Source organism: Sciurus vulgaris, assembly GCF_902686455.1.
Source record: "Sciurus vulgaris genome assembly, contig: HiC_scaffold_155_arrow_ctg1, whole genome shotgun sequence".
Taxonomy (NCBI): domain Eukaryota; kingdom Metazoa; phylum Chordata; class Mammalia; order Rodentia; family Sciuridae; genus Sciurus; species Sciurus vulgaris.
The window spans coordinates 327,742-339,837 of record NW_027632898.1 but is presented as its reverse complement, the minus strand read 5'-3'; the positions used below and the strand labels follow the sequence as shown (position 1 = coordinate 339,837).

At 41.3% G+C, this 12,096-nt stretch overlaps 1 protein-coding gene across 1 annotated transcript; it reads left to right on the top strand.

The window, feature by feature from the left end:
• Positions 1 to 155: 155 nt before the first annotated feature.
• Positions 156 to 2,721, top strand: LOC306652245 (DNA (cytosine-5)-methyltransferase 3B-like; the record flags this gene model as incomplete). Its single annotated transcript, XM_079125257.1, is given in 3 exon segments — positions 156 to 778; positions 780 to 1,227; positions 1,288 to 2,721. Coding segments are annotated over 3 exon segments (2,505 nt in total).
• Positions 2,722 to 12,096: the final 9,375 nt, after the last annotated feature.

Sequence of the window (12,096 nt, the reverse complement as noted above, 5' to 3'; positions counted from 1 at the left end):
GGTTAAGTGGCCCAAGAAAATGTAGCTAGGCGATCTGCGCCGGAGATTCACTAGCGGAGCACCCTGCGCGGCCGCTCGCCGGCCTCCCGCCCGCCAGTCCCAACCCGCGGCGCGACCATCAAGCCGCCCCCGAGCCAGCCCCGCGGCAGGAAACAATGAAGGGGGACACCAGATACCTCAGTGAAGAGGAGGGCGCCAGAGGGAGGGAGGACTCCATCATCATCATCAACAGGGCCTGCAGTGACCAGTCCTCCGACTCCAAGGACGCCCCCTCTCCCCCCATCCTGGAGGCCATCCGCACCCCGGAGATCAGAGGACGCAGATCCAGCTCCCACCTGTCCAAGAGAGAAGTCTCCAGCCTGCTCAGTTACACTCAGGATCTGACAAGAGAAGGAGATGGTGAGGAAGAAGGGGACGGCTCTGATACTCCTGTGGCGCCACTACTGTTCCAGGAAACTAGGGCGCTGTCTGAAAGCCCAGCAGTCAGAAACCGAAATAGCAGTGCCTCCAGTCGAGAGAGCTACAGGCCCTCCCCACGTTCCACCCGAGGCCGCCAGGGCTGCAGTCACGTGGACGAGTCTCCCGTAGATTTCCAGGCTACCAGGTCCTTAAGGCAGCGGGCAACAGCATTTGCAATTATGCCGTGGCCATCTCCATCCAGTCCTTACCTCACCATCGACCTCACAGATGATGACATGACCCCACAGAGCAGCAGTACCCCCTATGCTGGCCTGGCTGAGGACAGCCAGAAGGAGAACACAGAGTCCTCCCAGGTGGACTGAGAGGAGAGATGCAGACAACATGCAACATCAGGATGGGAAGAAGTTTGGAATAGGGGACCTGGTGTGGGGAAAGATCAAGGGCTTCTCTTGGTGGACTGCTATGGTGGTTTCCTGGAAAGCTACCTCCAAGCGCCAGGCCATGTGTGGCATTCGATGGGTCCAGTGGTTTGGAGATGGCAAGTTCTCTGAGGTCTCTGCAGACAAACTGGTGGCCTTGGGGCTGTTCAGTCAGCATTTTAACCTGGCCACCTTCAATAAACTGGTGTCATACAGGAAGGCCATGTATCATGCCCTGGAGAAAGCCAGGGTGCAAGCTGGCAAGACCTTCCCCAGCAGCTCTGGAGACTCATTGGAAGACCAGCTGAAGCCCATGCTGGAGTGGGCCCACAGGGGCTTCAAGCCCACTGGGATCGAGGGCCTCAAACCCAACAGCAAGCAATCAGTGGTTAATAAAGTGAAGATGCGTCTTGTAGGCAGTAGGAACTCAGAATCAAGGAAATACCAGAACAAGAGTCAAAGATGCACAGCTGATGACTCTGCCACCTCTGACTACTGTCCCCCAACCAAGCGCCTGAAGACCAACTGTTGTAACAATGGCAAAGACCATGGAGAGGAAGATCAGAGCCAAGAACAAATGGCTTTTGATGTCACCAATAACAAGGACAGTCTTGAAGATAGCTGTTTGTCCTGTGGTAGGAAAGACCCTGTGTCCTTCCACCCTCTCTTTGAGGGTGGTCTCTGCCAGACCTGCCTGGATCCCTTCCTTGTGCTGTTCTACATGTACGATGATGATGGTTATCAGTCCTATTGCACCGTGTGCTGCGAGGGCCGCGAGCTGCTTCTCTGCAGCAACATGAGCTGTTGCCGGTGCTTCTGTGTGGAGTGTTTGGAAGTGCTGGTGGGCACAGGCACAGCCGCAGATGCCAAGCTTCAGGAGCCCTGGAGCTGCTACATGTGTCTCCCCCAGCACTGCCACAGGGTCCTGCGGTGCAGGAAGGACTGGAATGTGTACCTGCAGGCCCTCTTCACCAGTGACGTGGGGCTTGAATACGAGGTCCCCAACGTGTACCCTGCGATTCCTGCAGCCAAACGGCATCCCATTAGAGTCCTGTCACTGTTCAATGGAATTGCCACAGGTTACTTGGTTCTCAAAAAGTTGGACATTAAAGTGGAGAAGTATGTCACCTCTGAAGTGTGTGAAGAATCCATTTCTTTTGGAACCATTAAACTCGAGGGAAATATCAAATATGTGAATGACGTCAGGAATATCACCAAGAAAAACATTGAAGAGTGGGGTCCATTTGATTTGGTGATTGGCAGAAGCCCATGCAATGACCTATCAAATGTGAATCCGGCCCGGAAAGGCCTGTATGAGGGCACTGGCAGACTCTTCTTCAAATTCTACCACCTGCTCAATTACTCGTTCCCCAAAGAGGTGGATGACCAGCCATTCTTTTGGATGTTTGGGAATGTTGTAGCCATGAAGGTCGGCGACAAGAGGGACATCTCATGGTTCCTGGAGTGCAACCCAGTGATGATTGACGCAATCAAAGTGTCTGCTGCTCACAGGGCCCCATACTTCTGGGGAAACCTACCAGGGATGAACAGGCCTGTGATAGCATCAAAGAATGATAAGCTCGAGCTTCAAGACTGCTTGGAATTCAATAGGACAGCAAAGTTAAAGAAAGTGCAGATAATAACCACCAAGTCCAACTCGATCAAACAGGGGAAAAACCAACTTTTCCCTGTTGTCATGAATGGCAAAGAAGATGTTCTGTGGTGCACCGAGCTCAAGAGTATCTTCAGCTTTCCTGTACACTACACAGATATGTCCAACATGGGCCGTGGTGCCTGCCAGAAGCTGCTCCGGAAGTCCTGGAGCGTGCTGGTCATCAGACACCTCTTCGTCCCCTTGAAGGACTACTTTGCATGTGAATAGTTCTACCCTGGCCTGCTGGGGCACTGGGGTGGCTGGAACAGAGCCAGGACCCAGAAAGCACCCTGATCCCTAACAGGCACCCCAACTCTGCCCTCTCCGTCGAGCTGTGTGGGGTCTCCCCGCATACTTTAGTCCTCCTGCTCACTGGGAGCAGAGCCACCTGGCCCTCTCTTGCAGGGGTTGGCCGAGGTGCCACCTCCTTGTGCACAATTCCGACCTGGTGCTTATTTTTTCTTCTAAAACTTTAAAACTTGAAGTAGATAGTAAAATGGCTTTTTCCTCCCTCCTGGGTTTACCACTCAGAAACAATGGCTAAGATATCAAAACCACATACTCACAGCCCTCCAAGACTCAGGTTGAAATGCCAAATCACCCAAGTCTGTTATCGCAAGACTTTTAAAAAATGTCTACAGCTCTGTTTACAGGAGTGTGCAGTTGTAGACATGTAGCTGAGGGACATTTTAAAGGTCCAGCATGAAATTTTTTCCCCTAGGGCTACCAGAAGAGGAAGTGACACATAGTTGAATCTTTGCCTCAGTACAAGGCCACTAGAGTATTTCCCACCATGATGGTGATTCAGCAGGGATGATATCATCATCATCTTATTCAGGGCTATTCCTCCCCAACCCAAAGGCAGGGGCCACCTTAGCTAAATCCCTCCTGGAAACTGCAATAGAAGCCTCTGGGGAGCTCAGGAAGGGGTGGGCCAGAGTTATATATAAGCTGCTGGATATTACATAGGAGAAGTTGAGCTTCTCAATTATCTCCTTCCGTGTGTGTGAGGGGCGTGACGGAGGGAACCTAGCGAGGTACACCCCCTCATCCCCTCTTCAAGGTCCCAAGATTCTTCATCCTTTCTGGACTCAAGCTGGTGACACCCAGGGACAGAAGCACATTCCTAACTTTTTCCCCTCATCTAAGAGATGGCCAGGGGAAAAACTGCAATAAAAGCTCCATCCTCCCTCCAGAGATTTTAAATCCTTTTTTATTCCATGATAACGTCATTTTTTAGGGGAACGGGAGGTCGGGCAAGCTGCATTTCTGAAATGCTGCTGTGGGTTTTTAATATCTTTTACTCCTCTTAACCGGTGCTATTCAGTAGAATCAGGAACCTTGACACATTTTGTGGGGCTTTTTATACACTTTTTAAAAAAAACTCTCAAGACGTCTATTTTTATGTTTAACATTTGCATTAATTTTTTTTTTTTTTTTTTTTTTTTTTTAACTGGAGCCACATAACAAGTATGGGGAAAAAACCGTGCCATGTTTTCAACCGGTTTTGCTAATTTTTAGGCTGAAAGATGACAATGCCTAGAGGTGACCTTATTCTGTTTAATTAAAATCAGTATTTCTCTAAAGAAAAAAAAAAGAAATACAATTGATCAACAAACATGAAAAAGTATTCATCATATACAGCAATTAGAGAAATGCAAATCAATAATACTCTGATTTAATCTCACTCTAGGGCTGGGGAGATAGCTCAGTCAGTAGAGTGCTTGCCTTGCAAGCACAAGGCCCTGGGTTCAATCCCCAGCACCACACACAAAATAAATAAATAAATAAATAAATAAATAAATAAATAATCTCACTGTAGTCCATTATGAAGAATAAAATGAATAAAATAGTGTTGGTGAGCATGTGGGAAAAAAGGTACACTCATTGCTGATGGGACTGCAAATTGCAACCATTCTGGAAAGCACTGTGGAGATTCCTCAGAAAACTTGGAATGGAACCCCCATTTAACCCAGCTATCGCACTCCCTGGTTTATAACCAAAGGACTTAAAATCAGCATACTACATTAACACAGCCTCATCAATGTTTATAGCAGCTGAATTCACAATAGCTAAACTATGGAACCAACCCAGGTTACCCTCAACAGATGATTGGAAAAAGAAAATGTGTTATACATGCACAATGGATTGATTATACTCAGTCTTAATGATATTATGGCATTTTCAGGTTAATGGATGGAACTGGAGAATATAATCCTAAGCAAAATAAGACATTTCCCAAAATCCAAAGGCCCAATGTTTTCTCTGATATGCAGATGCTGTTACATAATGTGGGGGGAGGGCTAGGGAAGAATGGAGAAACATTGAGTTGGGTAGAGGGGGGTGAAGAAAGGGGAGGGGGTGAGGGCGTGGGTAGGGTGTTAGAAAAAAATGAACTTTGTTACCTGTGTACATGTATAATTGAGACACAATGGGTGTGACTCTGCATTGTGTACAACCAGAGAAATGAGAAGTTGTGTCAAAATACATTCTGCTGTCATATATAACTAATTAGTACCAAAAATAAATAAATAAAAGTAAGGAAGAAAGAACTTCTAAAGTAAACCACTCTGTTAATTAACTGGAAAATGTATCCCAGTTAAAAAATCTGAAATAATTTATTACCAAATTTAGAATTGAAGTAAAACAAAGTTTTCTTATAAAGACTTTAAAGAAAAAGAAAAGAGAGCATGCATTCAAAACCAGAGATGAAGACAAATATTCTTATCTATGCAGGCACTGGCAGTTGCAGTTTGATACTTTACTTACTGTAAGACAATACACCACCCTACATTTTTCTTCATTCACTATGCACTGAGCTACCAATATTCAAGATTGGAGAATTTAATATTTGAAAAAATAAAACATGAAATTGAAGCTTGTCCCTCAACCATTTCAGGAAACTGTGGCAGGTTTGTGTGATATGTTATATACTTAGAGACTTTTATAACCTACATTGGCTATTTTAATGCACAAAAATCATGTTCCATTTACTGGGTCTATGATAAAATAATCACTACATAAATAATATTGTCAACAGGCTCTGTAAATGAACAAAAATTGGCCAGGAACTGTCACATCTTGTTCATACCAAAATAACTCTCGAAGTTTAAAACAATCTCTTTTAATTCAGATCAAATATGCTATGCCAAAGTGCAGCAAATATTATGGGACACACAATGAGCCACTGACAGGGAATTGCTGCATGGAACGTACTAAATCCACCTGGGAAGCAATTCTGTCCAATTTCTGCATTGCATGCAAAGCTCAATTCCGCATGGACGGAAGTTATTCCTTAGTGTCAACTTTTCAATTCAGCCACAGTTTAAGTTGCAGAGCATCAACTCCATTTATTTTTTCTTTTTATCTTATTATTTTTTGGGAGGGTACCGGGAATTGATCTCAGGGGCACTCAACCACTGAGCCACATCCCCAGTCCCATTTTTTTCTTTTGTATTTTATTTATCGACAGGGTCTTTTTGGCTTTCTTAGTGCCTTTCTGTCTGTGTAGAAGATTACTCCACAGTGTAATCTTCTACTCTCTTGTTTGCAGTTTATGGATTTGGGGACAGAGTGTACTGCATTATGGTAAGAGAGACCACTGACTCTTTAAGACATGAACTCGTGGTCCTCTTACCTCAGCCTCCTGAGCCACTGGAATAACAGGGTGCACCACAGCACTCTGCACATCAACTCCATTTAAATACAGTCTGAACATCCTCTTATCTCAAACAAAACCAAGGTTTTCATAAAGTTTTAAAGCAGATTTATTTGTTATTTGTTATTTCTGTTTCCAAAACAACCTCATTGCAGTCTCCTTCAACCATGGCATATGTAGCTTTCTTAACCAAGTTACTACCACTGCCATTTCTCCCATATTTGGAATCCACAGCTAATATGACAATATAACCTCTGAAAAACATTTTTTGGGCATTTCCAACTTGCAAATGATGACACCTACACACTCTTTCCCTACCATGGCCAAGAAGCACAGCTGTGTCCAGTTGTGGATACAATATCTATATATATAAATGGAGTAGGATTCAGACAGATCTTTGGTGATGAGTCTCATGATATCAGGCTTTTGTAGCTTGGATACATATCAGAAATATCATGTCATCTGACCATCCATAGGCTCGATCTCCCTGCTCTCCTAATGACTTTGTAAACTGCAACCATTGACCAGGGACCAAGACAGTAGCCACAACTTCTGGTCTTCTACTCTGTGCCTGCCGTCAGTCTACTGCAGGCCACTGTAGGGTCGCTGGCCCTGGGATGGGGAACACAGTTCTTGCATTAATGCAGAAGGAGTGAAGGGGTCACTCTCCTGAGAGTACCCTGGCTCACTTTTTTGCAGTCACTTTGAGGTCCCTGTTGAGGTTAGCTGTGCTCCTGGCCACCTGGACTTTGTTCTTGAGGGAAGCAGCCACCTGGAGGTGTCACAGTTCATGGATGATCAATCCAAAGACCTGTTGCTGCTCGTGGGGAATCAGCTAGCCACCCACCCAGCTCCTGCTGACAACGCCTTCGTGCTCCTTGTCATCCTCCTGGTCCTTGCTGCAGCAGGTGAGAGCAGAACCTGCTGGGAAGGGGCAAGCAGGTTTGCCCACTGCCAGGGCCAGAGATGCTGGTTGTGGGAGGAGGCCTCTAGGCCCAGGTGGTACATCCATCATGCCTGCACTGGTCCCACTCACTGTTGCTGCCTCTCCTCTTCCTCAGCAGCCCTGACTGCCAAGAATCTCACCCAGTCACAGTCGCCTTTTGAAGTCATAAATTTTAGATGGCACATTACCTTGTTTTTCCATATTTCTTGGGTTGCTATGGTAAGATTTGCACATCTGCTTGGATGGATATTTCTTTACTTTTATGTGGTGCCTTCACAGTATGCAACTTACTTCTGTCAGTGTGTCTTGGGGTTGTTGTATAACAGTGAGTTAATATCAAACTGGACTCCACAGTGTAATCTTCTACTCTCTAGTTTGCAGTTTATGGATTTGGGGACAGAGTGCACTGCATTATGGTCAGAGAGACCACTGGCTCTTTAAGACATGTCGGTATGGAATAACTAGTACTTCAAGCAGATGTAGCATAGGCAGCAGAAAATGCGATGGAACACAGAGAGAAAAACAGAAAAAAGGTCAAGAACTCCTCCTAGCCAAGGTGCTCAGAATATTTCTCAGCAGGCTCTCTTAGGCTTATGTTTATTTTGGGGAGTTTATGGAGTCTAAAGTATCTTCATATTATAAACATTTCTTTATATGTTCTAAAGTATTATTAAATGATTTATAATTATCTTTCAAATCATTATTTGAATAAATTGGAATGGTATTTTGGCTATGGACAGTTCTTTTAAAATTTTATGCATTTTCTCATTATACTGAATGATAATATTTCCAAATGTTTTGTCATCAACTTTCAGAATTTTCAGCTTTTCTAGAAAATTATTCATTTGGTACAAATAGCTAATTTTATTTTTATAGGGTTCAGTAGGAACTTATGTATAATTTATAGCAATATAAAATAGACAATGTAATATGTTGAATATATTCTTATATATTTAAATATTTTATATTAATATTTATTATTTTCACTTATACATTTGTAATATACTAGGAGAAATGAAGAAGAAATTAAGAAGACTTAAATACCTAAATGAATTGAAAAATAACAGTGTTCATAGATGGAAGTACTCAATATCAATAAGATACCGATTCTTCTTAAATTGATAAAGAGATGGAACAAAATCCCCCAAAAAACCTTGAATTTTTTTTTGGGGGGAGGTGGGGATCTCTGACAAGGTGATTCTAAAATTTGTAAGGAGATGCAAAGGATTTTGAATATCCACAACAACTTTGAAAAACATGAAGAGAGGTAGAAGACTTATGCTATCAGATTTCAAGTGCTTTACAAAGGTATGGATGGTTTACAACCTCAGCACTATTGACCTTTTGGGATAAGTAATTCTTTACTTATTACTCGGTATTTAACAGTTTTCTGACATCTACCTATTAGACACCAGTAGTTCCTCTTTCCCAACTGTCCCATCCAAAAGTGTTTCTAGACATTGCCAAATGTCCCTGGGGATCAAAATAACTCCCCCATTTGAGAGACACAGAGCTAAAATTATCAAGAGGTATTGGCGTGGAAATAGATCAATAAATCAATGGAATACAAACAGTAAGTCTCACAAATTGACCCAAACATGTACAATCACTTGATTTGTTTTTATAACAATCCTAAAATAGTTCAATTGGAAAATGGTTACTTCAATATGTGGCATTTTAACAATTAACCTCAATAGGCAAAGAAAAGAATTCCAATTCAATTAAAACCTCATGCCATATATAAAAACTACCTCAAAATGAATTCTATACCTAAATATAAAATTTCTAGATTCTAGAAAATATCCAGAAGAAAATAAACAAGTGAAAATGTTTCTGACATTGGACTAGCCAAAGATTGTTTAATTATGACACTAAAAGCAAAAGGAAAAATTGAAAAGTTGAATGTAAACAAAATATGAACACTCTGCTTTTCAAAGTACACTGGTGTGAAAGTGAAAAAGTAAGAAACTGGGAAAAAAATTTTCAGATCACTTATCTGGAATTACTTTATGACTTTATGACTTAGTAAACAAGAGGAGTTTAGTGTGGCTGGAAGGCAGAGTCCTAAGAAAAGAGAGATGAAAGAAGTGCAGGAGAGGCAGGGAAGAGCTACACCAGAAAAGATGGCCTCCTAAGCCAGAAGTGTGGGCATTCCCCAGAAGCATCCTGAATACAGAGCTGGTAGTGTTAAGTGACAATGCTGTCTGATTACAAAGTGCTATTTAAATGCTGCTGTTACCATGCACAGGGTAGCTCCCTGCAACACATGCATGACCTGCCCTATGATTGCTGACAATTTTAAGTGTGCAGTTCCATGCCTTCTCACCTTCTACAAGAAACTCAATGAAAAATTCACACCACAATGTGAGTGTGGCTGCTGTCCATGGCTCTGATTTTACTTTTTTTTTTTTTTAATTTTTGGGAACCAAAAGTGTGGCCATTCTTGAGAAACTTCCTAGAGAGGTTAGTCTACTTTCAACAGGTTTACTTCCCCTTGTAGTGAAGCAGGCTTGCCCAGAGTGTGGAAATGTTTTGCAAAAGGGAAAGAAGAGGCGCTCAATGCTAAACAGAGACCATATTGCTTTCCTCAGACATTCCTCTGTGTGGTAATCAAGGGTCAAATTCCTCAAAAAGCCACAGGAAAATAGTACCTCTGAAACTACTAGATGAAAAGAAAAAGCATTTATTTAAAAAAATATAAACACACTCCTAGAAATTTTTCATAAATCACCATCAAACCTTGCTGTTGGATGGGAGTGAAGACTCAAAGCCTTAGAAAGCAGCCAAATAATGGTTTATATTGTCACTAATATGTTAAAAAATGCTTAAATATTTAGTTAAAAAGTAAAATGGGGAATTTGAAGAGGGGGCAGAAATTCAAACTGGAAAGCATTCCATAGCAGAAGAAAGGAATCCTTGAAGCATGCCAGAGATGAAGACTTACGTGCACCATTTTTTAATTGATCTTTAGGATGAAAATTGAAATCGTTGCATTTGAACCTCTCCCTAAGAGAAATTTCTCAGAAGAAAGCTGTTGAGTTTTCCCAAGTAGAAGGAAAGAATGTATGGGTTTAAGCAGCTTCAAAAGGGAGATTTTTCTAAGATAACCAGCCCAGTATGGCCAATCACACCTTCACATTCTTTCTCTGAGGAGAGAAAGAGCTGGAGAACTTGCCTAGCTAGTCTTGGAAGAGAAATAGTCTCCATGTTCTGGAAACCATCCCTCCATGGGTAAGTTCTCTTTGCCTCAGTGTTCACACTTAAAAACACCTAACTTTCTGAAGTTCCTAGGCCATATAATAATCTAAATTCTTAACTTTCATGAATTTATTAAAGCTAATTCATTTTCTTACAATTATTAAAATAATTATTAAATGATATCAGATTATCATAATTAGAATTTCTTGAAACTAATGTATTAAAACCCAGTCTGACAGGTAGCTGTAAATAAAACCCACAATCAGGGACCAGAAAATTCAAACTGAAATATATGGCATCATATACTAAATCTATAGCCTACATCCAGAGGAACATGATTCTCAGAAAACTAGCTTTTCCAAAAAGCACTCTGCTTCCAGTTTAAGCAGGTACAGGCTTGAGGAATGGCTGCTGTGTTCAGGAGCTGTTAGAAAATCTCTCCTCCGAAAGTTCTAGCCTCATTGGCATATTTGCAGGAAGTGGTCAAACACCTGGGTATTACTTCAAGTTATTTAATTTCTGTCATAGGAACTTCAACTTTTGACTTATAAATCCTTCCTATAAAATGTGTTTAGAACTATGAGTACAGGCAGTAGTTTATACAAAGCTAGGTTGAGGAACCTATTCAGTTTCTTAACCATGATGCCCAAGTTCAACAAATTTGAAATAGGAGAAACAGAATGAATTCACTTGCTCCAATAAGTCAGAGTGAACCACCAAATATTTAGCCAAATATAATATCAGAATAGAGTGAATTTTGGAGATGGAATACTAATCAAAGATGTTGTGCCATATTATAACTGTCAAAATAATATTGATTGCTCTATGCATACACATGCTGAAGTCTAAGTGTTCAAGTTAGAGCAACATGAGTTTCTTATTTAAGTGACAAACCCTGCACTAAATGACTATGAAAAATACAAATCCCATGCAAGATATATATGGATGCTTTTTAAAAATTTATATTTGTTCTAATTAGCTGTACATAACATTAGAATGCATTTATGCATTTTGAAAAATCATACATGGGTACTATTTTTAAGAATGTTTCCATGTTCTCTAATAAAATGGAATGTTACATATCAAACTCATAAGAAAGTAAAGACTACTACAAAAAGAAAGGCGAATCTTTTCAGTAATTAAGTTATTTTATATTTGTAGAATCCCTACTATGGAACAAGCTCAATGTTGGAATTCAGGCCCAAAACATTTATTACACTTGCTCTCTGCCCTCAAAAAATAAAAATTATAGCAAGAAGTACAATTTCCCTGACCACTTTGAACACTAAATGCTTTTATCCACATTTGTGTCCTTCAAAGCAAATTAAGAAATACAGGTCCTAAACCATAGGTGATATAAAAATTCCCAAATAAGGGAAATTTATCTAGATTATGATTTGGGAAATCTCCATGAGTAAAATAGATTTCAGTCAAAGCAAAGAATCATGGAAAAGCCATGGGCTGGTGGCTAGATTAAAGGTAAGACCTTAAGAGCACAATGGAGATGAAGAGTGAACAGAGAGATGAAGTTGAAATGACTGTCTCACTGGACCACAGCCTCTTGGACCAACCAGTGGGAGATGAAATTTGATAATCAGGACCAATTTTGTAGGACCTAAAACAAATTGAAGACTTTGTTCTTGATTAAGAATATGACATAAAGAAAGCCATATTTTAAGAAGCAATTTAGCCATGATATTTTAGGACATCTGGGGCATTAAAAATAATCTTAAATATCCTTGGACCCAAACTCTATGTTTAGGGCCCAAAAATGTTTCAACCCAGAAAAATGGGCCAATAA